At 38.1% G+C, this 26,797-nt stretch overlaps 1 protein-coding gene across 1 annotated transcript in view; it reads right to left on the reverse strand.

The window, feature by feature from the left end:
* SCAMP1 (secretory carrier membrane protein 1) overlaps positions 1-26,797 on the reverse strand; it is a 90,462-nt gene that overhangs the window by 7,034 nt on the left and 56,631 nt on the right. Inside the window, exons 6-8 of the mRNA XM_043964044.1 lie at positions 23,227-23,386; positions 9,708-9,809; positions 2,005-2,122 (exon numbers count right to left, since the gene is read on the reverse strand). Coding sequence (XP_043819979.1) covers positions 2,005-2,122; positions 9,708-9,809; positions 23,227-23,386 — 380 coding nt within the window. The remainder of the gene's footprint in view (positions 1-2,004; positions 2,123-9,707; positions 9,810-23,226; positions 23,387-26,797) is intronic.

Here is a 26,797-nt window from a genome sequence, read left to right on the forward strand (position 1 = left end):
GTAACTTAATGATGAGGCTGACCCCTGGTGGATACAACTAATGGCTAACAACATATGGATTTTAAGGGATCGAAAAATAGCCACTTCTGAGGTGTGTGTGGGGGAAAGTAAGAAAGAAAAGTAATGACCATACAAAGGTATTCACAATTAATCTCACAATTCCATCTCAGACTCCGTTGTCTAAAACTGAATTGGTATTTCCTTGAACCCTGCTTCCTCTGCCTCTGTGCCAATATCACACACATTCTAAGTGTATAGTGAGCCCTCTTCCTTGGTTCCTCCCATAAGCACTTCATTATCAGGTTCTGTCGATGCTCTCTAGCAGTAACTTCGACATTTATCCCCCTTTCTTATTTCCATTACTTTGATTCAGACCATCTTAACCTCTTGCCTATTACAATAGCTTTGAAATCTTGCTTCCAATCCCTCCTCTCTACTTCAATTCATGAGATATAACTTCTAAAACATATCTTTTTATAGTATGTATATACTATACATGTATGTATATACTATATAGTATGTATATCTATAGTATAGAATGATTACAGACCAGACAAACTACATTCCAGAATGCAGAAAGAACATATAGATGTGAATTCTAAGCCACTTTGGCAACTTGTGAAAAAACCATGTAGCATATGAGAAGTTTTGTACACAGGACTGGAGACGGGCAAATGTTCTAATGTTTAAAAAGGCAAAGAAGGATTCCTCAAACTACTGGCTAAGACATTTAGCTTCAGTCTTGACGAACAAGTTAGGAAAGGGATAGGAAGTGAACACTTAGAAAGGAAACTGATCTTTCCATGATCTCTATCAGAAACGAAATTCTGTCTACAACATCTCTGACAAATGGTTGTTCAGCTTTCACTTGAAGCCCCACTACTGAAGAGAAACTCATTTTTTTCCCCAAAGAAATGTATCAATCTTTTGAATGGCTCTGATGAGGAAGTTTTTCCTTGTATTAATTTGAAATCTGAATCCCTTCAACTTTTACATCTTGACCCTGGTTCTGCCCCTTGGGCCAATGAAAATAAGTCTGAAGTTTCTCTTCTACAAGACAGCCCTTGAAGAGTTTTAAAGCAGAAACTACGATCCTGCCCTCTTCTCTGTCTTATCCAGACATCATGAATGCATTGGTCAGATGTGTTGCCCACCTTCAAAGCAGTTCTCTCGTAGGCTGGTTTAGTAATCCTGCACAAGACAGCATGACTGGGTGAGAAATCCTCTGGACTTAGAGCAGGGCTTGGATTCTGTCTCTGACACTATTTTTTTTTTTTTGCAGGCAATGGGGGTTAAGTGACTTGCCCAGGGTCACACAGCTAGTAAGTGTTAAGTGTCTGAGGCCGGATTTGAACTCAGGTACTCCCGAATCCAGGGCCGGTGCTTTAACCACTGCGCCATCTAGCTGCCCCCCTGTCTCTGACACTATTAACTGTGTGACTGTAGGTAAGGCACAATACCTCTCTGACCCTTCACAAAATGGAAACGATAGCTTAATTCATCCCATAAGGTTGTTTTGAGGAGCAAATGAGGTATTTCTTCCGTGTAAAGTTCTCTTCTTCTTGTATGTAAAGTCATAGAGCTATTTTTCCTCCTACCAGAACAGAAAGGAAGGTAGCCACAAAATGTGGCTCCACGGGCTCTAATACTCCCCTAGAAAACAGAGGTCAGGGGGCAGCTAGGTGGTGCAGTGGAGAAAGCACTGGCCCTGAGTTCAAATCCAGCCTCAGACACTTGACACTTCCTTGCTGTGTGACCCTGAGCAAATCACTTAACCCTCACTGCCCTGGAAAGAAAGGAAGGAAAGGAAGGCAGGGAGGGAAAGAGAGAGAGAGAAAGGGGAAGGAAGGAAGACAGAGGTCAGCCCCACTATGTCAGGTTAGACTTGATGTTTAATGAGATATGTGGAGAAGCTGACACAGCTCAATGTGCTGCCCAATAAGTCAAGTACAAAGTGAAAAATTAGTTCAATATAAAAATCTAAAGTTATAGAACTCATCTTACCTTTTTAAACATAACTAGAGAGATGACCGCAGATGCTGTGAAAAGTGCTGCTATGATCATCATCATGATTCCAACAGGAATACTTCTGTTGAGTCCAGTTAAAGATGAAATCCAACCACTGAGTTGTACCAAAAAGACAAGGGAAACAGACATTTAAGTTAATGCAGGCAAATGCCTCACTTTTCAAAAACCATGGGTCATTTAAGGTCTCTAAAACACACTTGATCTGTTTTATATGGATTATCCTATGCACGTGTTATATATTACTTTGTGTCTAAATGTTAATAATAGCTATAACAGTCCCTCCTTGAGGCAGCTCTGATGAGTTTAAGGTCTTTGAGCCTTTTCTGATGAGTATAAAATTCATTTACTTGCCCTGCTCCTCTCCCATCTCTTCCCCCACTCCATAAGCCTTTTCCTGTTTCTTTCACATAGGATTTCACCTCTGCCCTTCCCCCTCCCCCAGTGCATTCCCTTCACCCCTCAATTTTACCCTAAAGATGTCATCACCTAGCTAGGTGACACAGTGGACAAAGCATCACCCCTGGACCCAGGGGGATCCCAGCCAAAATCCAGCCTCAGACACGACAGACGCCCACTGTACGACCCCAGGTATGTCCCCCAGCTCCAATTTTTTTATGGTTCTCTAGGGTCTTGTATTTGAAAGTCAAATTTGCCATTCAGTTCAGGTCTTTTCATCACAAATATCTGAAAGTCTTCTTTTTCATTAAAGTCCCATTTTTTCCGCAGAAAGATAATGCTGGGTAGGTGATTCTTGGTTGTAATCCCATTTCCTTTGCCCTTTGGAATATCATATTCTATGCCCACTGGTCCTTTAATGTAGAAGCTGCTAGATCTTGTGCTATCCTGACTTGGGGCTCCACAGCTCCAACTGGATGGAGTAATCTATTTAATCTGGGCAGTAAATGAGCCTAACACTCATCAGAATAGGCTCAAAGACCTCAATCTCATTAGAATTGGCTCAAGGAGGGAATAATGTCTCAACTGGGTGGAGTAATCTCTCTAACCCAGCAGGAAAATAGGAGGGGAAGGGGATAAAGAGAGGGGGGCAAAAGACGGAAGGGCAGAGTGGGGGAGGGGACAGACAGAAGCAAATCCCTTTTGAAGAGTGATAGGATGAAAGAAGATGGGTAAGAGAATAAATATCATGGGAAAGGAAATAGGATGGAAGGGAAACAGTTAACAATAGTAATCATGAAAAAGAGGAAAGGGGGAAAAATTGTACAAAAAATATTTATAAGGGCAGCTAGGTGGCGCAGTGGATAAAGCATCGGCCCTGGATTCGAGAGTACCTGAATTCAAATCCGGTCTCAGACACTTGACTCTTACTAGCTGTGTGACCCTGGGCTTAACCCCCATTGCCCCGCAAAAAAAAAAAAAAAAAAAAATTATAGCCACTCTTGGTGGAGGTTAAGAATTGAGAATCAAGGGAATGTCCATCAATTGAGGAATGATGGAAAAAGCTGTGCTATATGATTGTAGTGGAATGATCTTGTGCTACAGGAAATGACAAACAAATGATCCCTGAAAAACCCAGACTAATGAACATCGATGTATAGTGAAGTGAGCAGAGCTGGGAGGACATCATGCATAGTGATAGCAGTATTTTTCAATGAGCAATTGTGAATGACTTAACTACTCTCAGCAAGGCAATGATCCAAGACAATCCCAAGGAACTAATGAGGAAGCTTACTATGCACCCCATAGAAAGAACTGATAAAAAGAACACTTGTGGATTGTACATATATAACCTGGTTGTGATCTTGTGGAGCAGCGAGGAAAGGGAGGGAGGGAGGGAGAAAGGAACTCTAAATCTTATGAAAATAAATGTTGAAAACTACCCTTACATGTAACTGGAAAAAATAAAATAAATGTTTGTTGCTAATAAATAAATAAAAAATTAGAAAAAATAATAGCTATAACAAATGTGTTAAAATGTTCACAAACTTCTTTTTTTTCTAGGGCACTCCTATGCCTAGATACTTCAAGAGATATGTACTTGCAACTCAGATTTCACTGAAGTATGAAAATATTCTCCATTGATACAAACCACAACCTCTCCATGTTTTTGCCTATTTGTGTTAAACTCAAATAGAAATGGAGGCCACTAAACCACACAAAAGGATCCCTGCTGGGCACTTATTGACTTAGTTTTAAAATGTAATCTTATCTACATTTCATTGTATTTTTACTTTTTTGTTAAATATTTCCCAATTACATTTTAATTTGGGTCATAGGAATGTGGTGGGCCACAAGTTCCCACCAGCAGCATGTCTGGCACCTCTGCCTTCCTTAGTCAATTGCTTTCTATGAATTGCTACGGACAAAAACCTCAATTTGGTGGACAATATTTTGGGAATAAGCCACTCGTAGACAAACACACAGAGTTCCTCACTAAGCCCAAACCCAAAACCTTCATAAGAGATGTAAGAAAAGCACCTCCAAAAGCCAATCTCTGCATAAACTAACAGAGACTGTATCACTAACACTGCCTTGGAAAACCCCAGGTCACTTCCAAGCCAACATGAGGCACTGGAGTAGGACTTGACTGGCATAAGATAGTGTTTTAATGTAAGGTAAGGTGCTTCTATTACATTAAAATAATGAGAAATCTCTGGGTTGTTAAGGATTTCCTAATAGTACATTTAACCAAGAATTACTTTATACATAAATTTCCTTTTTCTTCAATGACAAAGGACGAGGTTCTACTTTGAAATTTTTATTTTAAGACTTAAAGAGTTTCTGTAACAGCTGATAAGACCTTCATGTATAAATTGGCACAAATTCAAGTATAGAAATATAGTTACAGGTAAATATGTTTTAGAAAATACAGGAAAATATTTTCAAGGTAATAATACTTGCTGCCATGAGGAAAAAAAACACCATCACTGAGTCTCACCATAGAAAGGGCTACTGAACGTTATATAAGCCAAATTTCAAGGCTGATTTCATTCACTTAACCAACATTTATTAAATATCTAATTATGTAAGTTTCTGTTAACTTTCTGATGCCAGAAATGTCTATTTTGGCACAGAATTGTCTAACAACTGTTAATACAAAATGTTATAAGTCAATTGCTATTTTGAAAAAAAGACAATCAATGACATAATACATGACACATTAAGCCAGCAGCTTTATTACTAGGTATCCCTTAGAAAGCAAAATAATTCACATCCATGACAAATGCTAAGAAGGAAATTTCTGTATTTTTAGTAATACTGCAATTTCATATTTGACAATCAGATAAAAAGCACTTCTCTTATGATTATGACATATTATTGACATCTGCATGATGCATTCAATTCTCACTTAAGCATACTAATAAAGGGGTGCTGATAGTTTTAAAAATTATTTTACCATAGACGGCATATATTTAAGGGTGTTTTTTTTGGGGGGGAGGGTTGGTGAGGCAATTGGAGTTAAGTGACTTGCTCAGGGTCACACAGCTAGTAAGTGTCAAGTGTCTGAGGCCGAATTTGAACTCAGGTCCTCCTGACTCCAGGGCCAGTGCTCTATCCACTGCGCCACCTAGCTGCCCCTATATTTAAGTTTTAACAAATGATTACTCTAAATCTGATTCTACAAATTATAAAGTTATGTACCTGACCCTGGATTGATGTTCCCTACAAGGATCTGCTGCATTCTAGAGAGCCTTTCACACTAATGCAGAAAGAAAAGCCTAAGCAGAAGTACTATCTTCCTCCTTCAGCCTGCCTACCCTTTGAGGCAGTGAAAGATAAAAGTAGCTTTACTTACATGTGCTCTGACTTCCCTTTCCAAAGTCACCCTAAGACTTAGTCATTCTAACTCTATACTAGCCTGCTGAATTCCTTATCCTTGTCCTATCACCATTCTTCTCTTGTCAAACCTCAGCCTAGATCAACCTCCTCCATCACTACTCAGGGACTAATGAACAAAGGTAAAAGAACCCTCCCGTATTGACTGGATACACTGATAACAAATTCTTGTTATTCAATATCAACTGGGCCCTGCTGCAATGCAGTCCACTAGTTGATTCCCTCTCTTACCATTGTCTTCTTCCCTCAAGCCCTCTACCCTCACCTACTCAGCTGAGGATCTTCCTTCTTACTTTAAGGGAAAAACTAAGGTTGTTCAATGTGAGTTCCACCTTCTCCCATTCTCTTTCATCTCAAAACTCCCTAACTTCATCATGCACTCGTTCTTTTTCCCCCACAAAGAAATGGCTCTTCTTGCCCAGGCTTACCCCCTCTACTTGTGTATTTGATCACATCCCTTCCGTTTTCTCCAGATTATCATCCTTCTCATTAATCATCAGCCCTCCCTCTCTTAAATTTTCAACCTCTCCCTATCAACTAGTTTATTACTTATTGCCTTCAAACATTCCCAAGTGTCCCTGGCCTCAAAAAACCTTCACTAGATGCTACCATCACCTTATTGTCTTAGCTCTCTTTTCCCTTTCTCAAACTTAACTGAAAAAAATGTCTACACTCACTTACCTCTACTTCTTCTCTCATTCACCACCCCCCAATCCTTTCTAATTCTAGCATCTGAATTCATCATTCTACTGAAATTATTTTCCCCAAGTTTTAAATTCTTTGAAAATAATTTTCTTGATAGCTTTTGGGAAATCACCCAGATTTCCCCATTTTCCTTTCTCTGTTCCCTCTTAGGAATCATCTCTTAGAATATAGAATTTAGAAAAGAGAAAAAATTCAGCAAGTGATCAATAAACAGAAAAAAATTGGACAGTATACACAATGTTCCACACTCCAGGGATCCCCACCCCTTTTCCCTTGCAAAACAAATTAGTTTATGCTTATTCTTCTTTCCAATTACATTACTGTAATCACGGTCACACTGCGTTAAAGAGTTTTCCTGGCTTTATTTACTTCATTTTGCATAAGCTCGTATATCTTTCCATGCTTCTCTGTATTTTTCCTCTTCATCATTTCTCACAGAACAGTAATATTTCATTACATTTTATGTACCACACTTCATTTAGTCATTCTCCAATAAATGTATATATGTTTTGTTACCAGTTTTTTGCTACCAGAAAAAGTGTTATAAAAATTTTGGCAGACATGGTACCTTTTTGTCAATGTCTTCCTTGGGGTATATGCCCAAGAGTGGAATCTTTTGGTCAGTGGATATGGGTACTTAACTTTATTTGCACAATTCCACATTTCTTTCCGGAATGGTTATGCCCAGTCACAATTCCACCAACAATGCTGTCTCTCCAGCAATGACTACTCCCTTATTCAGGTCACTATTCTGCATCTGGTGCAAAAGATCAGTAAGAGGGGGCAGCTAGGTGGTGCAGTGGATAAAGCACTGGCCCTGGATTCAGGAAGACCTGAGTTCAAATGTGGCCTCAGACACTTGACACTTACTAGCTGTGTGACCCTGGGCAAGTCACCTAACCCTCACTGCCGTGCAAAAAGAAAAAGAAAAACAAACAAACAAACGATCAGTAAGAGCTGGGTTTAACCAGAAAGTATTTTTACTAAAAATATATTCTAATACCCTCACTTAGAAGCAGATCCCAATGTAAATAAAAGCAATTAAAGAAGATAAAAATGAAAATAAAAGCTGCAAACAAGGAAGTTCCTCCAGGTCTGAGAATCTGGCAGACAAGAACCTAAAAATTGCTTTTATACTCTCCTTGCACAAAGCACACATGATTGGTTCCCAGATCAATCTAACCCCAAACTATCCTAGGTTTATATCACAACTTCCTATCTTACAACAGTCTTGGGGAGATGTGGAGCTTAGGAATTAACTAAAGCTTACTCAATGCCACCAGTATCCTGACCCACAACACTCATCTTTTGTCCTCTTTGCCAATTTGCTGGGTATGAGGTATCAGGGTCATTTTGATTTTAATTCCTTTTAATATTAGTGACTTGGCGCATTCTTTCAAATGGTCAGCAAGTCAATAAACATGTATTAACCACTGATCATATTCCAGGAGTCCTAAATGCTAGGGACACAAAAAGAGGGAAAAATCAGTCCTGCCCTCAGGGAACTCACAGTCTCACAGGGGAGACAACAAGGAAACAAATATGTACAAACAATCCAGTTAGTAATACTTAGGAATTCCTTCTTTGAAAACTATTTGTTCATATTCCTTGGCCACTTATATACCAATACTCTCTTCTTTTCTCACTCCTAATATTTCACAGTCCATCTGCTGCACTGCCCACTGCTGTCCGCCCTCTCCTCTGGGCTGCCCCTCTTCTCAGACTTTTGTGATGCTGCTCTTTCCTGGTCTGCCTCCTACGTGCCTAGCTGCTCCTTTTCAGTTCCCTTTGCTGGCACATCCTGCACATCCTATTCCCTGAGGTTCTGTCCCAAGTCCTCTTCTCTTCTGCTTCTTATACTCTCACTCTCAGTAACCTCTTTAATCCCCACAGGTTAACTAGCCTGTCTTAAGTAGATGACTCCAAGATCTAGATCCCCAGCCCAAATTACCACTTACCTGTTTAAAAATGGACACCCCAGAGACATCCTAAACTCCAAACGTATAAAACTGAACTAATTTTCTTCCTCCCTTCAATTCTCCCCTTTTCCGAACTTCCCCATTTCTATCAAAGGTCTCACAATCTTCCCAGAGTCTCAAGTTCATCACTTCAGCAATATCCTGGATTCCTCACTCTCCCTCACTTCATAATCAGTTGTTAATCTCTGCATTTCGACGTTCACAATATCTCTCACATTCCATTTCTTTCCACTCATACACAACCTGTTTTCAGACTGTCATCATCTCTCACCTAAATGACTAAAACAGTCTTGTAAATTGGTCTTCCTGCCCCAGAATTCTCCCTGATCCAGTCTAGCTTAGACACTGCTGCCAAAGTGATTTTCCTTAAGTGATGATATGATCACATAACAACCCTTTAAAATACTTATCTAATAGCTGTCTTTAAGTATTTTAAAGGGATGTCATTTGGAAAAGACTTTAAATTTATTTTTCATTATTGCTGAGTCATTTCAGTCATGTCTGGTTCTTCATGACTCCATTTAGGGTTTTCTTAACAAAGATACAGGAGTGGTTTGCCATTTCTATCTCCAGTTCATTTTACAGATGAGCAAACTGAGGCAAACAGGGTTCATTGACTCGCCTGGGGTCACATAGCTACTAAGTGTCTGAGGCAGGATTTGAATTCATGAAGACGAGTCTTCCTGACTCCAGGCTTGACATTCTATCCACTGTACCACCTGGCTGCTTTAGACTTGTTTTGCTTGGCCCCAGAGCAGCCATGGGATTGTTTTAAAATTTCACTTTAACATGTGATTTGGAAAAAAAATAAAATAGTATATATTTTTAAAAGATGAAGCAGAGAAGGAAAGCCAGAATAGAATAGGTCAAGTACACAGAAGAAATTCAAGCTAGAGGTTTGCTTAAAGACTTAAAATTTTAGTACAACTTGCAGAAAACAAATAGGTCTTCAAACTTCATGTTCAATCTACTTTTAAAATAACTGTGAATATAATCTTCAAAACAACGATTTAGCCCAAATGTAATCTTTCAACAATATTTTGCTAAACGAAGTTAAAAAATAAGTTAAGAGGATGAAAAATCGTTTGCACACTTTTATATCATAGTACAGAATTCCTTCTTTAGATCTCTGAAATCAAAAATATTATATGAATATGCTAGACCATGAAAACTAACAAATAATTAAATTAAGTAACTTACCAATTGCCCCAGCTCTGAAATCCAGCAGCCTGAAGTACATGTACAGCAAACTGACAAATATACACAAAGAAGAATACAAAGAATCTGAAGGAACTATCACTCCTGATGGAAAAGGGAAAAAATATTTTTCTCAATATAATTAACACCCATCACAGTATAACATTAAAACTAACAGAAGCAAATAATTATCACAGCCCATCATTTAAATACCCATCATTTAAGGGGAATTTTTAAAAAAGACAATTCTTTTATCTTATATATGGATGTGAAGTTGAGGAAAACCTGAAAGAAGCATTTTTTAACTTTTGGAGATCACCACCAATTCAGGACTTTTAAAAAAGTAAATAAACATATAAATTAATGTTTATCTTTTGGTACCTTCCACACTTAAGAATATAGTGACTTATGACAAATAACATATTCCAAAGAACTGTAACATTACAGAAATATATTCATAGGCTCTATAATTCCAGATTTCCAGAAAATGATACTCTAACAAAAACCAGGAAGATCTGACACCCACATTTTCACATTTTAAAAGGGTTTAAAGTAGTATAAATTTAAATGGCATTATCTAACCTTTCAACAGCAGAAGCCAGAGTTTTCACATTACTCTGACAACCTTACTTAGTGTTTTTTATATGTAAGCAAACAACAATGACAAATGACATTCCTTCCACCAAGAAGCTCACAATCTGGTAAAGATGAAGAACCAAGTATATAAATTTCATTCACTTTATCATAAACATGAGAAAGTTAAGAGGAAATACAGAGAAGGTACACAGAAGAGCAAATACAAAGAGATTAAATGCAAAGGAGGGGCTGAATAGAATGAGAGATTTGAAAAGGAAGAAATAACAGTTGAAGAAATCAGAAAAGGTGAGACTGAACAATGTCTCGAATAAGCTTTCAACAGGCAGAGATATGAGGAAAAATCTACTCCAGGGATGGGGAATAGAGTGGGCAAATACCCAGAAGCCTCTGAAGGACAGAAATGTAGGCTGGCTCCAAAATATGAATGCTTTATGTTGCCCCACAGCTCAAATTAAAGCGAATATCTGGGGTTCAGGAATTCTAGAAAATTGGCACTCAGAAAAATGATACAATCATGAACTTTATTGTTATATAGTGCAGCAAGCAGGAAAACAAAGAATAGACATGGCAATATAAGATGGGCTTAGTTAAGAACAGGTAACTGGTCCCAGATGTAGATGTGGTAGAAAAATTCTCAGCATCATGTAACAATCCCTATAAACCTGATGCAAGAGGTAACAATGGAAAAGAACAAACTCTGCTTTACTTATGTGTTTCTATGGGCATCAGGACCATTTCATATCTAAGTGACTCCACACTGGAGTCCTATAATCATAAATATGATACCAAATAATAATTATAATATCAATAATATAAAGTTTACAATTGTCATAGTTAATGACTCAATTGCCAAGTTGCCTTTATAATTTTATTCAGGATATGACAGAGAATCCAATGAAGTTTTCTCAATAGAGAATTGGCCTCTTCATACAATTAGCAAGATTATTTTTGGTAGAAGTGTAAACGATCAATTGGAGGGAGGAACAAAGATGGAACCAGTTAAAAAACCTGTTACTGGGGGGCAGCTAGGTGGCTCAGTGGATAAAGCACCGGCCCTGGATTCAGGAGTGTAATGATTGGAATGACGCCACCTACTGGAGACTTACTATAGGAAAGCTCCACCATGAGTAGAATGCCTCAGAGGGCAAGGCCATGTGGCTTTTCCTTGACGTCAGGAAGTAACGTTTGAGCATGGGTACTGTCCACCAAGGCTACCAGCCAATCAACTTGAGGAGCCTCCCATTTTCTGGGAGGGGACAGGAAGGAGGAAGGAGGGCCTGTGAGGAGAGGTCTCTCTCTTTTTGGTTCCTGACTTTATGGTGGTGGTGGTGGTGGTGGTGGTGGTGGTGGTGAAGGCAGCGGCGGCAGAGGAAGTCACAGGAATATCGAGGAAAGATAGGATTGCCATGCTGTTGGAATTCTGTTCTCAATCTTTCTCTTTCTACCTTTCAATAAACCCTTAAAAACCTAAACTCGTTTTTATCAGTGATTTTAGTCAGTTTCCCCCAAAACTAAGGGAACAGATTAGAACCCGCATTTAGAATCTTAAATTACACAGGAGGACCTGAGTTCAAATCCAGTCTCAGACACTTGACACTTACTAGCTGTGTGACCCTGGGCAAATCACTTAACCCTCGAAGCCCCACCCACCCCCACCCCCAAAAAAGAAAGAAAACCAAAAAACCTATTACTGGAGGGTAGGAGAATGTGGAACTCAACATTGTTTAAAAATGAAAAGCTAAAAATTGTTTTTATATGAAACTGGGAAAAATTTTAAATTAAAAAATAAAAAATAAACAGAAGCTATAGCAAGTGAATGAGATTAGAGGGAAAGTATAAAGAGAAAAAAAGTGTCAAGGAAAAAGAAGCAGTAAAATAGACCAAAACGAAAGAGACTGAGCAAGAGAGGCAGGAACAGGGCCATGGGAGCTAAGGGAGAAAACAAATATAAAGATCATGCTCAAATGTTGCAGAAAGGTCAAAGAGAATAAGACCTGAGAAAAGATTGCTGGCTTTGGCAGTAAGGGCTCTCTACTGACCTTCAGAGAACAATTAAGCATGGCAGGACGGATGCCACATTGCAGGGCTTTTAAGAGTGGTGCAGGAAAGGGAGACAATACATGGAGACATAGATTAGCAGTAAATGAAAGGGATCAATCAACAAGGATTTACTAGGTACCTACTGTACTATCAGCTAGGCAGTTGGGATAAAAGACCACAATGAAATTGTCCTTCCCCTCAAGGAATATATATTCTATCAAGAAAGACAAGTAATCAACAAACATTGTGATAAGTACTTGTGGTAAGCCCTTAATACTTACAAAACATCCCCACATATATAAATAAGTACATACAAAATAAACAGATGGTGATTTGAGGGGAGAGACACTAGCAGCTGAGGATGCACAAGTGGCAGGGTCAGAGTAGGTTTAGTTTGGTTTTAAATAAGATAAAGAGATCCACGGGAATGTGAATGAATATGACAGAGAAAAAGGATGACCAAAGAGACACGCAGAAGGAAAGGGATTAAAGGGAGAGGTGGATGATTTACCTGGAAAAGGAGTGGACCATCTTAATCAATGGGATTTGAGAGTAAGAAAAAAAGGGAGGACTTAAAAGTACCCAAGAGGGGAGATGAAGCAGCTCACACCTCATGTCCTTAATCTTCTAGGTAAAATAGGAGGCAAAGTTCTCTGCTGAAAAAAGGTAGGTATAGAACTGGGAACTTAAGGAGATTTTTAACTATAACCTTCAGGACCAAATTCCAATTCCTCAGTCTAATACATTCATAATCTGTCTCCTAATTTACCTTTCATGTTACTATCCTTCTCTTATGTTCTAGACACTCGGTATCTTCCCACGTCTATGCTGTTGCCAACATCTGGAACACATTCCTTTCTCATCTAGAGACCGGCTGAAATCCTTCTCTTCCTTCAAAACCCAGCTTAGGCACTCACCAGCAGCTCCCAGAAACCTTTCTGAAGGTCCACGCTCAAAGCAACCACTTCTTTGCCTCTGTCACATTCTACCTTATTTTAGGCTTACTGGTATATATATAGTTTATTCCAGTGCTGTCAAATTCAAATAGAAACAGGGGCTACTAAACTGCACGAAAGGATCTCTGTGGGTCACATATGACATAGAACCACATATTAACATCATCTCTATTGGCATTTTCATTCACTTTTGCTAAATATTTCCCAAGTACATTTTAATTTCATTCTGGCCACACTGTGGGCAGAGTGTTTGACACCTCTTGTGTATGTCATTCCTCCTATTAGACTGAAAGAGCCTCTGAGGAAAGAGACAAGGCTGATTTTCATCTTTACATCCTCCATAACTGGTACGACGTCTTCAAAATGTTCATGTGTTTTAAACACTTATGTCCATCCCTGATGCTCCAAAGGGATAAATTTAAATCTGACTAACTCACAGAAATTCACTTCCCCTAGTATAATATGACAGGATAAACCTTAAAAGCATGTGTATGCCACATATATTAGAACACCAAGAATACTGTGATGTGGTGGTTGGAGTCTAGCATGGGGAAGACCCCAGTTCAATACCTTTCAGCTTCAAACACTTACTACTATGTGACCCTGAATAAATCACTTAACCTCTGTTTGCCTCAGTTTTCTTATCTACAAAATAATCAAATAGAACACTGTTTACAGTCTGTTTTCAGCATTCTGGATCTATCTCTACTCTATTTCAACCACCCAACAGTAGTCAGTCACACCCTAGACCCTTTCCATCAGTGGAAACTGCTTCACCTTCAAGGTCTTGAATTTTGAGTACAAGATCATAGATTTAGAGCTTGGAGGGACTTTAAAGGCCTAATTTTATGGATGAGGAAGCAGAGATTTAGTGACTTGCCCAGGGTCACATAGCTATTCTTAACATCTAGCTCAGCATTCTCTCCACCAGAACACCTAATTGCTTTGTCTGACCAAAATCTTCCTTTCTTTTCTTTCACTTCCTCACCCCTACTGAAACTGCTCATTCCTCATCACAACCTGTGATTCTTTCAACTATTCCTTTTCTCCCAATCTGGCTTTACTTAGCTCCCTCCCTATGTAGGTTAATTTAACCTCAGATCAATTCTCATTGTGGATCTTCAACCCTTTCATTCATTTCTTTTTTTTCTTTTTTTTTTAGTGAGGCAATTGGGGTTAAGTGACTTGCCCAGGGTCACACAGCTAGTAAGTGTTAAGTGTCTGAGGCCGGATTTGAACTCAGGTACTCCTGACTCCAGGGCCAGTGCTCTATCCACTCCGCCATCTAGCTGCCCCCTTTCATTCATTTCTAATGAGTCTTATCACAGTCTACAACAAATGTTTTAAATCTTTCCAGTCTCTTCAACTCTTACCCTAAATTTCCAAATGCCTGTTTGGCGATCATTACTTAAAGGCCCTGCCAGTAACTCAAATCCACCATGTCCAAAACCAAAATCATCATCTTCCCTGCCAAACAGTTACTCCTCTTAAATTTCTTTTCCCCTTAGCCAAATTTTTAAAATTTGAAGCTATCTGTTCCTCCCTTTGCTTTTCCTTGTCCTCCAAATCAAATCAATTCAAGCTATGCCAGTTTGAGCTGCACATCAAATAGCCCTAATTGTTAACATTGAGTACACACCACCTCAGCAAGGAGTGGCTTTCAACTCTGGAGTGAAGCAAAGATTAGGATGGTTGAAATGCAAAAAAAAATCCCATGGAACCTTCAAAATCCAAAAATATTAATAACTATTCATTCAACCTCCAAAATAGTATTTGGGGCTTTCCTTTTTTTTCATTCCCACTGCTTCTTTTGGGTTATAACTATCTTATTTTATGTGACTTTCTTCTGGGTGAACAGATCCTTTTCAGTCTCCTTTGCAAAACCCACCCCACCATAGCTTGCTCCCTATATATATATATATGGATGCGACAAGAAGGCTGAATTTGGGGGCTCTCATCTTTTTCCATGCTTTATTATAGCAAACACAACAGCTTCCAATTGCTTCAACTATTCTCTTTAAACAAAAGACTCTCAAAATCCATACAGCCCTTCTCATCTCTCTTTTCAAGTCCAGTCATCCATGTCCAAATGCCTGCTAGACAATTTCACCTAGATGTATACCAAAGACATCTCCAACTCAATATATCCAAAACAGAAATCATTTTCCCCCTAAACCTGCCCCTCTCCTCCTATCTTCTGTTTCTGTCAAGGATAACAGCATTCTTTCAGTCACTCCAGTTCCCCAATCTTGGCCTTATCCTCAACTCACTACTCTTACTGCACACATTCCTCCACAGCATCTCTCCCATTGCTCTCTTCCTTTCTATTCATGTGGCCATAGTGCTCTTTCATCCAGACTACTGCAAGTCTAACTGGTCTACTATGTTTAGCCCTTCCACTCTCCATCTCATCCTCAACACAGCTGCAAAATTGATATTCCTAAAGCACAGATTTGACTGTCACTCTCCTAACTCAAGATGCTTCAGTGGCTTTCAATTGTTTCTAAGATAAAATGGAAACTCTCCTTGGCATTTAAAGCTGATGAAAATCTGGTCCCAGTCCTTCTAAGCTAATTACTCGGTAGTCCCCTGTCAGCCTCAAAGTTCCAGCCAAAGTGGCCAATGTGACTTTCCTAATGCACAACATTTCAGCTCCCACCCACATCCTTTGGCATAGGTTGTTCCTTCTGCTTGGCATTCTCTCTCTCTTTGCTTACAACTCTTACAACTCCTAGCATCCTTCAAAGTACACTTTCAGTGTCACCTCATTCAATAGGCTTTTCCTGATTCCCTGGGTGGCTGGCACCCCCCTTCCAAAATCATATTCATCTTACATATAGCTTATTCATTCATCTGAGAACCTGCTGTATCCTTCTAACAGAACGTAAGCTTCTTGATGACAGCCGAGTCCTATCCAGGGCACAGTTTCCCTGCTTCTATTAAAGATTATTTTGACAAACATACGTGCTCAACTCTTTCCCCAGACCACCTAGAAACCAAACTAGACTGCTTGACTGTTCACATGACTTGGGTTAATGGGAGTCACCAACATTTCTGTCAGGTAAGATGGACTGTGAAACAAACCTTGACATCTGCCCTGACACTGCTTTCTAAGACCTTCCTGGCTTTGTCACTTGCCCTGCCTATATGCCCTGCAGTTTTCCACTATCATCTGACATATTGAGAATCTAAAGATGGCTGACTGGTCCATGCAATCTGCCCCTCTGGTACATTCTCATGACTTTTAGGACTCAGAACTTTTAAAAGTCTTCATTTACCCAGCAGCTGAATTCTCTATCCTCAAGAATTGTCTATGCCTAGTTAGACTATTGGGAGAGGAATATAAAAAGTAAAATAAAATCCTCTCAGCCTAGATGGAAAGAGAATTGGTATAAAAAGAATTCTCTATCCTCAAGAATTGTCTATCCTCAAGTGTGAACTTGACCACAGACTGTCTTTCTCTAGTTGTTATCCCCAGTGCTAAGCATAGCACTTGGAACTTAGTAGGAACAGGAGTTCAATAAATGCTTTTTCATTAATTAAAAATAAAATAAAAAGTGAAAGCCATTCTTAGCCCACAAGCCATACAAAAAGAGGCTCTGGGCCAGATCTGGCCTGCCAATAGTTTGTCAACCCTTGGGCTAGATGATCTAAGGCCTCTTTTAGCTCTAGACCTTGTGATCTCCAGTGATAGGGAACTCATTACTTTACAAGGTAGCTCAGTTCTATTTTTAGACAGCTCTAATTATTAGAAAGCACTTTAGGTTTGCTTACCTAACTCACATTCATTGGTCCTAATTCTGCCCTATAAAATTAACTAGAACAGGTCTAATCCCTCCTCCACAAGACAGACAGTTCTCCTAGTGGCTGATCACAACTGTCACATCCCTCGTAAGCTCAATATCTCTGGCCTTTCCCCCAGGCAGGGCCTCTGCCCCTGCCAATGCCTCCATATGGGAAATGCTCCTGCTTCCAACTTTGCCTTTCAAAATCTCACATATTCTTCAAGGTCTCCTTCTAATGGAGCTTCCTTCAAGGTGTCCAGTCTGACCCTCTCCTCCTCCTCACCCTTAGCTAGAAGTGACTTCTGTCCTCTGAACTTCCACATGTTGTTTAAACCTATGGCAGACACTACAAAGCCCTTCGTCCTTTAGATATCTACGTATATCTTATGTTCCTTCTTTGAATAAAAACTCCTCAAAAAGCACAGATTTAGTACTTTGTTTATAGTAGTCCCTTAATTAATAATTATTTCTTGAACAAATGAACAAACAGGTGAAGAAGCATCATGCCCAAAGGCAACAAAACCTTAACTACATCTTCTTTTTATACCAATTCTCTTTCCATCTAGGCTGAGAGGATTTTATTTTACTTTTTATATTGCTCTCCCAATAGTCTAACTAGGCATAATTAACATATATGTCATATTACTACCTAAAACAAATCAACTTTGCCTATCTGTTCAAAGTTAAGCAGTGATAGTTAAATGCAAATAATCTGTAGAATTGTCTCAAATTTGGATGTATGCTTGTCAAAATGATCTTTAATAGAAGCAGGGAAAATATGTCCTGGATAGATCTAGAAAAATAAAGGTTCAGATATTAAATGCCTTATTTTTTAATCAAAAAAGTAACAACACAGAAAAGGAAACCCAATCAGACTGAAGATCAACAGATGAATAAGAATACATGCCCCACACAGTAGTCATAAGGACTTCAAAAATCTTATGGCACGAGACTGAGCAGGAGATGAGATTAATTAAGCAGATGCCTCCCTGCACTTAATAAAGATGATAGATATGCTTCTTAACAACAAATTGTTAAGCCTTTCTCAAATTGTGGTATGAGTCTTTTGTACAAGGGCAGTTTTTGAAGCAAGAGACAAGTACACGCTACTCTGGTTTCTAGCTGTCGAGGGCTTGGAACCCTAACATATAAATCAGAGACCTGCTCGCTATATACTCCTAAATTATCTTTCATTTTTCTCTCTTCACCCCATCAAAACCAAACCTTTAAGGTAGCTGATTTTATTTAGCTATTAGGAGAGCCACTGATCAGAATAACTCACACAGAAGGTATAAATCATCAGCTTCACACAGGGGTTTCTTAGCTTTTATGTCACAAATTCTTTTCACAGTTTGGTAAAGATTATAGACCCCTTCTCAGAATATATTTAAATACATAAAATAAAATACATAGAATTACAAAGGAAACCAATTATACTGCGATGCAGGTATCCAGATATATATTTTTAAAAAAAACAAGTTCAGGGGCGGCTAGGTGGCGCAGCGGATAAGCACCGGCCCTGGATTCAGGAGTACCTGAGTTCAAATCCGGCCTCAGACACTTGACACTTACTAGCTGTGTGACCCTGGGCAAGTCACTTAACCGTCATTGCCCTGCCAAAAAACAAAAAAACAACAACAAAAAAGTTCATGGACCCAAAGTTAAGAACTTAATGTGTTAACCATACTAGGGGTTTTCCTATTTCAAAAAATCAGCAGAGTAAGCTATAGGAATAAAAAAAAAATCTCTTCCCCATCTAACCCAGCACCTCTACCAAGCAACACAGGTAGAGTAAGGCTTATTTGTGAATGAGGACAGACTCAAATTATAATGGGAACCTTAGATATAAAAATGCCAAATTATTAGAGTAAATTTCAGTAGAAATTGTTGAACATCAAAGAGGTTAAGGGACTTGCCCATGGTCACAAAGAAAATAAGTAGAGACAGTATATCATGACTGTAGCAGTCTACATTTGAACCCAGATCCTCTGACTCTAAAATCAGTGTTCTCAGTCAATAAATAAGCTTAGAAAGTATACAGTGCCTTCTATGTAGTACCAAGGCACTACGAATACAAATAAAAAACTGAGCCAATTGGGGCTTACAGTTAATAAACTGTAAATTTAAAAAAGGAATTCCCAATTTATTTTTAAAATTACAAAAGGAATACCACATGTTCACACATAAACAGACTGAGGACATATATAAAATATGTAATGGGTGGGCAAGAGAAACATGCAACTAGGGGAAGAGGAAAGGCTTCTTAGGAGGTGGCACTGGACCTAAGTCTGGAAGGGGAGCTACTGTTTCCAAGAAATAAAAGTAAGGAAGAAGAACAGTAGAGGCTTGGGGAGAGGAGTGGACTTTGTGAAAGCATGGAGGTTGGGAGAGAATGGCATCTACCAAGAATGGCAGACACGTCGGTCTTTATGGATAGGAGCCATACTGGGAAGGGCTTTAAAAGCCAAACAGAGGAGTGTGAATCCTAAAAGCACATGTAGAACCACTGAAGCTTTCAGAACAGAACAAAGACATGGTCAGTCCTGCAATTCTGGAATATCTCAGGAGAAGCAATGTGACATAGTAGGAAAAAAAATGCTGGACTTGAAGTCAGGCAAGACCTGGATTCCTAGTAACCTACCTTCTCTATTTAACAGCGAGTGAAAATGGGTAAATCACTTACTCTCTCTACTCCTAGTTTCCTCTTCTGCAAAAAGGGGTAATAAAATAGGGCATTTTATTTCACAGGGTTGTAAGAAAAACATGAGATAAGTTTAAATGTTTGCAAACCTTAAATTCTAGGGAACTGCCAGCTGTTCTCATTCCCACTACATAACAACCCTGTATACAGTGAATGGCAAGAGTGTTGGATTTAGAGAGTATTGGGGCTCAAACTATTTTTATTATTTATTACCTTTGTGGCCTTGGGCAAATTGCTTAAACTTTTCTGGGCCTGAGTTACCTGTAGGCGACATATTGACTTTGAAAACTATAAACTAATGCTAAATAATATTTTTATTTATTTTGTCAAATATTTCCCAATTTCATTTTAATCTGGTTCATGCTGAGGCCCCAAGTCTGATACCCCTAGGCTAGAAGCTCTAAATTAATGATCCTATGAACTCTGTAAAACTTTCTGAACTTGGAAATTTCTCTCTCTAAAAGAAGTCTAGTCCCTTCAACTCTCTCTCACCTCTTGAACCTGATCTTGACTCCCAATCCCTCACTGTTCTCCCAACTCTTCACGCCTGTTCTCAATTCACTTTCTTCACTTCTCAGACAGTTCAACAAAGGTCACCAGAGAAACTCAAAGATGGCAAAGGAAGATGCTATGAACAAAGGCACGGAGAGATTACTATCTATGTCAGTAGAAGGGATGCTGAAACTAATGAAATTTTAGATCATTTAAGTATTAAGAAGATAAATTCTCATCTTCTGTATTGAATGCCAGCAGAATCAATTTAATAAAGAGGGAACCACCTTTCAGATTCTTTGTACTCTTAATCTCCCAAAGCATGAGAAGAACATTAAATACAGTAACCAAAGACTAATTTAAAAACTAATTAGCAATTTTACAGCCACGAGGTTAAAACTTAGAAGAGACAGAACTAGAAGGTGGGCATAGCATTTTAATATCATGATACAAATTAAGCTAGGCAAAGACTGATACAATGCAGAGATAAAAAATGGGTTTGAAAATGGTTACGGAAGCAAGTATCAGGAGAAATCATGTGGAAAAGTTCAATTTCCTTTCTGTCCAGATCATGGCAGTATATGATACTACTAATTTATTTTTGGCTCAGGTGAACTTCAAATATTTCCTCTACCATGCTTTTTCTCTCTGGGTTCTTGGATTTCCTGACATAAGTATATCTTCTTAATATATAATTATTACTTTATGATCACCCAACAGTGTGACTCCAATTCAGTAAACATAATGCACCTATTAGATACCACAACACCAATTAGCTATTTAATATTTTAATCATATTATTTGAAATTTTAGAAAATTCTGATTTGCAATCAACTCAACTTTAAATTCATGAAGACAGGAAAGTGTTGTATCAGGGTACCTAGATTTGAGATCCCTTTTAGCTTTAGTAATCACTAATTTATCTGTGTTAGGACTTTTATAGTCTCTAAGAGAACAAATCTGTCATTAAATGTTCCAACTAGTGATCACAAGATTCATAGCTAAAGAGGCCTTAAATACCATTTAGTCTACAGATTTAAAAAAGGGGGGGGGCAGAATAGTTAAAACTTATCTATTGGTTGATCACAGGTAGTAAATAACAGAGCTACAATTCCAAGCCAAGTTTCCTAACTCCAAATTCAGTGCTCTGTTGACTACCCAAGGCTGAATCTCTAACCAAACTCAAGTATTAATGCTTTTATAACTGCTAAGAATTCCCAAGAGCATTTAATTAGTGAAGCAGGTTTAATGAACTCAAAAGTTTGTCCCTTGGGAAAGAAAATGCCAAAGTTACCCACTTAAAGGGTATGCTAATGACATTTGCTTAAGATTCTCCATAAAATATTCTTCTCTTTACCCTAGAAGTTTGAAATGGGAAGAAACCTAGTTAATAACTTCTTTGAGGTATGTTATGAATGTACTGGCACCTTTTAAAGTCGGGGGGAGAGGGGATAAGGAAGGGAGGTTGCCAGTGATCACTAAAAAGCTATGGTCAAGATTCAATTAAAAACTGACATTTCTGGGGTTCAAATTCCTTTCCCCAATATCTTTGCTTCAAGTGGCAAATTAGGCTATATATCAAATTCAGCTGTGTGAATCACAGTGCATTTAAGCAGTTTCAACAGAACAAAGGACAGAAGATGGATGTGATTCCAAGCTAAACACATAAAGTGAGTCTGGACTAGAAAGCCCTTGATCATATTCAAGATTCATGCTGGAGAGTGAAGAACATACTTCCATTTCTCTGACTGCTATTCTCCTTAACCAACTGTTTAAAAATAAGTAAGGTTTGTGACAGGTCGGTCCTCTTTCTCCAGCTTCACAATACTATCTCCTTACTTCTTCCTTCTCTTCCTATTCATTTTACCCCATCTCTGTCCAATACACTTTTCTACTGTCCAATACACCCTTCCTACAACCTTACCACTCCTTTTCCTTCCATTTTGGGTTCAACATTGAAAAACTCAAGTTAATTATAAAAAAGGTAAGATATATAAATTGAAGACAACCAAGTAAAAATAAGTTCATACAAGAACAAGGATTAGAAAAGTGAATCTGTTGGTTGTTCATGATTAGGAGTTTAAGTATTTTTTTTTTTAAACTATAAGGCAGATTTCTATATAAAAGAAAATTTTCAGGCAGAAATAGGAGCGGGAGTAAAATAACTTTTGAAATGAACATCCACAAACAAGATTTTTTTAAAATGTCATATTAGCCTCTGTTGGCAATTTTATAAAATTGTATACTAGCCCCTTAAATTGTCTTAACATATGGCAAACATCAGCCAAGGACAAAGTAAGACCTATTTTTGTCTCAGTAAAGCACCTTAAGGAAAATAAAGAAAACGTATGGCATACACTTGTAAATCTAGTCAGATGAAAATGAAATGACATAGGAAAGCACTTAACTTAGTGGTTAAGTGTATATAACCATGCAGGACTGCCATAAATTACTCCTAAATAATGAAAGTATAATGCCTGTTATTCTTACTATCTGAATAGTATTACTGCATACATTGTCTGTTTTTGAAAATGCAAATGAACTGGCATGGGTAATAATTGAATTACTAATCATAAACTAGAAGTGATGAAAGTGCATCACATTTACTCTCATATATAGACAGTTAACTTAAAGACCATTCAAAATTAAAAGGTTATAATAGCTTTACATTTCAGCAGAAAATTACGAGTCATAATATTCTTGGAAGTTAGTTTCTCAAACACAACAGAGTATTTTCACAAATATTTAGCTTTTATCTAACATGTTTCTATTGCCCCCCCAAAAAAATTTACATTCCATCAACTTTTATGTTTAATTTTTTTTTCTGAATGGGGTGAAGCAGAGTCACAGAGCACCTAATAATGAAAGGCAGTCACATTTTTATTACCTTCAAGATCCATTATAACAATTATTCATTTCATAATTATAAAAGATCACATTTGAAATTTTACCTGAAAGCTCCATAGAGTGGTCTGTACCAACAGACAAAGGAACAAGGAGTAAAAAGCATGAACCAGAGGATACTCAATCCAAAATCAACGCCGCGTCCAGGCTCAACACAAAACCAAGCCAGGCATCCAAAGATATTTAGGAACAGTGTTACAGCATGGACTGTGGAATCAAAAACACAAAGACAATTAATTCAAGATTTCTGAGTTTACACCATAAATATCGTACATTTTGAAAAACTGCTTCCGAATACCACGTACTTTAAAATGACACCCTATGCTACCACTTCCAAGTGTTCATTACATTTCAATGGGTCTCTCATGTCATCCATATGGACATGCCCTTTCAGAGGTCCATACTGCAAGCCCTCTCTGCTTTCTTCTCCTATGAGACCCTTGCCCACAATTTCCAGACATCCTCTTTGGAACATCTATTCCATGTGCTGGAGGCCTTCCTCTGGTTCTTTTAATATATTATAGATATCCTATCAGGGTAATTAGGCTGTCCTTCTATTACATCCTTCGTGCTCTATACAGCACCTAAAACCCCTAAGCCTATACTCCTTTATGACAGGTACTGTTAAGGCCTTGTACTAACAATACACTTAATAAATGTGCTGTGACTTGAATTGTCCAGTTGTACAAATCTTATGAAATCTTTGACAACAATTCCTAAGAAATATCCATAGTAATAAGTAATTCCACTGCCCTCTAAAATTTTGACTCTTCTGAAATGATTGTCTTTGATCCACATAAAGATAACATCATTGGGAAAACCATAGCATTAAAGTTTTTTCTTAACAATCTGAATATACAAGAAAGATATCAAGGCATCGCAACATTTAAAATGAATTCCATTGCTCTTATAATGGTAGTAAATGGTCTGGTCAAACTAAGCCAGCCCACACAGATCCTTTCCTTTCTCTTTAGGCCTTGAAAAATGCCTAAGGTTGACAAAAGCATCAGGTCAAATAATTACAAAGTCTTGCTGATGGTTAAGAATTGAGAACAGAAGAAAAGTAATTGTTAGACACTGATTTGATCTGCAGAAGTTTTACTCCCCAGAAACTGTTAAGGAAAAGGTAGGTACTGGAAGGCAGCACGGTCTAATAGAAAGAACATTAGACCACGAGTTCTGATTTCTAGACATGGAACCTCATTCGAGTCTTAGTTTTCATACTCTATGATGTCAGTCATCTCACTCCACTACTCTGCACCTGTTTGCTCATTTGCAAAACAAGATGGCTAAACCAGATAAATCCTCTCATAGGTCTCTCTTAGTTTTCAAATGCTATCAAGGCCTCTCTGAAAACTGTTTATAAAGCATTATTTTTAAAATGCACTGGCAAGGACCCAGGGAACCACATAATAGTCCAATTATAATAAATTATTTGTTACTTTTAAAATTTTCATCAGCAAAAATCTTCAATTCTGATGAAATGATAAAGTCAGATGTCCACGGTTCTCAAAGGCTTAAAGTGAAAATGTACGTTTCTATTACTGTGGGCAATACTTCTTGGATTCTATCACTAATCTCTTAAATATAGCTCATTTTTTAGGACAGAATAAGAATCCATACAAAACAGGATAACGCCATCACAGGCCAAAAGAACTAAACTAATCCAGAAACCAATTTTGTGCCCTAACATAGTGAATGCAGAGGTTCAAGTTATCAAATGAAATCATCTGTTAATCCCCAGTCCAACAAAGACCACATGACAAACCTTTATTTGAAGAGAAAAAAGTACAAGGAAATGTAAAAGTTCTTCAGGTTAAAACTAAATGAGAAATGAAAGTCATGAGAGCAAAGGACTATAGACTTAAGAGTTGGAAGAACCCTTAGGAGTCATTGAGTCCACCTCCCTAATGTTATAGATTTCCCATGGTCTCAGAGACAAGTCTAAGAGGCAAGATTTGAACTGAGGTATTCTTGACTCCAGGTCTAATGCTCTTTCCAATAAGCCACAATGCATCTCTATGGGATCAAAATACTCTTAGAACATGGAGGCAGCTAGATGGTGCAGTGGATAAAGCACAGGCCCTGGATTCAGGAGGAACTGAGTTCAAATCCAGCTTCAGATACTTGACACTTACAAGCTGTGTGATTCTGGGCAAGTCACTTAACCCCCACTGCCACACCAAAAAAACAAAACAAAACAAAACAAAAAAATACTTAGAACAAAATATGGATATTTCTTGATTCTAACATATAATGCAACATAAAAATAAAACTACTTGTAGCTCCTTAAAAACTAGAAATATCAGGAAAGCTCAGAGACATATCAGAGACATTTACAAACAAATTACTTCATTTCCTCTTCATGACAACTTTGGGAAATAGGTAAAACGAAGCCAGGATCTGTTAAGTGACCAGCCCATATTCACACAATGAATAAGTATTTAAAGATGATTACAACACAGGTCTTTCCAAATGCCATGACCAGTGCTCCTCCCACTATACTGTGCTGTCTCTCATTAAAAAAATTAAATAATTTTATGCTAGAACAGAAAAGAGTACAGCAGAAGACCACAGAGGTCTGTAACTCAGCTCTTGTTGCTAGAATACCATTTAGTAAATTGCTCCAAAGCACTTAATGTTAATTCTTTTTTTTTTACACAAGATTCTTACACTCCAGAAACATCTATCCATAATTAAATTCTTTAGGGCTTTCACCCCTAGATTTAGTTTGTGATCTCCTTTAAGTATTTTAAATTTCGTGGTTATCTCTGTCAAGTCTTTGAGGGCATATTATGAGAGTTCTTTTACAGCTTATCTCCCATACCAACTGAAGATTTTAAAAAATAAATACTGATCCAATTTCTTCCATGCACATAAGATGTATCAATGTGTTTTTTTTAATAAATGGTTTTAAAGTTAACACAAAGCATTTTAAAAGTATACATGGAAAAAAACAAAAAAAGCATACATGGGACAACAAGGTGGCACAGTGGACAGACCCCCAGCCCTGGAGTCAGGAGGACCTAAATTGAAAACCGACCTCAGACACTTAACAACTTACTAGTTGTGTGACCCTGGGCAAATCACTTAACCCTGATTGCACTGCACCTCCCTATGCCCCAAAAAAAGCTCGCAAAAAAGGGAAAATATTCCCTATTAGTACAATTTCTATGAAGAGATGTCTAGGGAAATATTCCAATAATCCCTAAACTTCAATATGATCTCAATAATACATAGGCATATCAAGGACCTGGAATTTATTTAGTGTGGGAACTGCCTCCATCAATGCAGATCATTTATAATTCTTACCACTGCCTGTAACTTAGAGGGTTAAATAAATTACTAGTCCAGGATCACAAACCTACTAGCCAAAGATAGAATTTGAATACAGATCTTTCTCATCCAAGTCAACCAACCAACCATGCCACACTGCTTATTTAAAAGAGACAAAACTACTTTCTTTTGTACTTGACTTCCTTCTTTCCTCTTTATTACCTATCCTTTCTTCCCACTTCCCCCCACTCCAGTCAGTTCTGGAACACAATCAAGTCAACTCAGTCACTGTTCCTAAAGGAGGGAAGTGGATCTACTTCCCACTCACCACCCCCAAAACTG

Source organism: Dromiciops gliroides, chromosome 1, assembly GCF_019393635.1.
Source record: "Dromiciops gliroides isolate mDroGli1 chromosome 1, mDroGli1.pri, whole genome shotgun sequence".
In the NCBI taxonomy this organism is placed as follows: domain Eukaryota; kingdom Metazoa; phylum Chordata; class Mammalia; order Microbiotheria; family Microbiotheriidae; genus Dromiciops; species Dromiciops gliroides.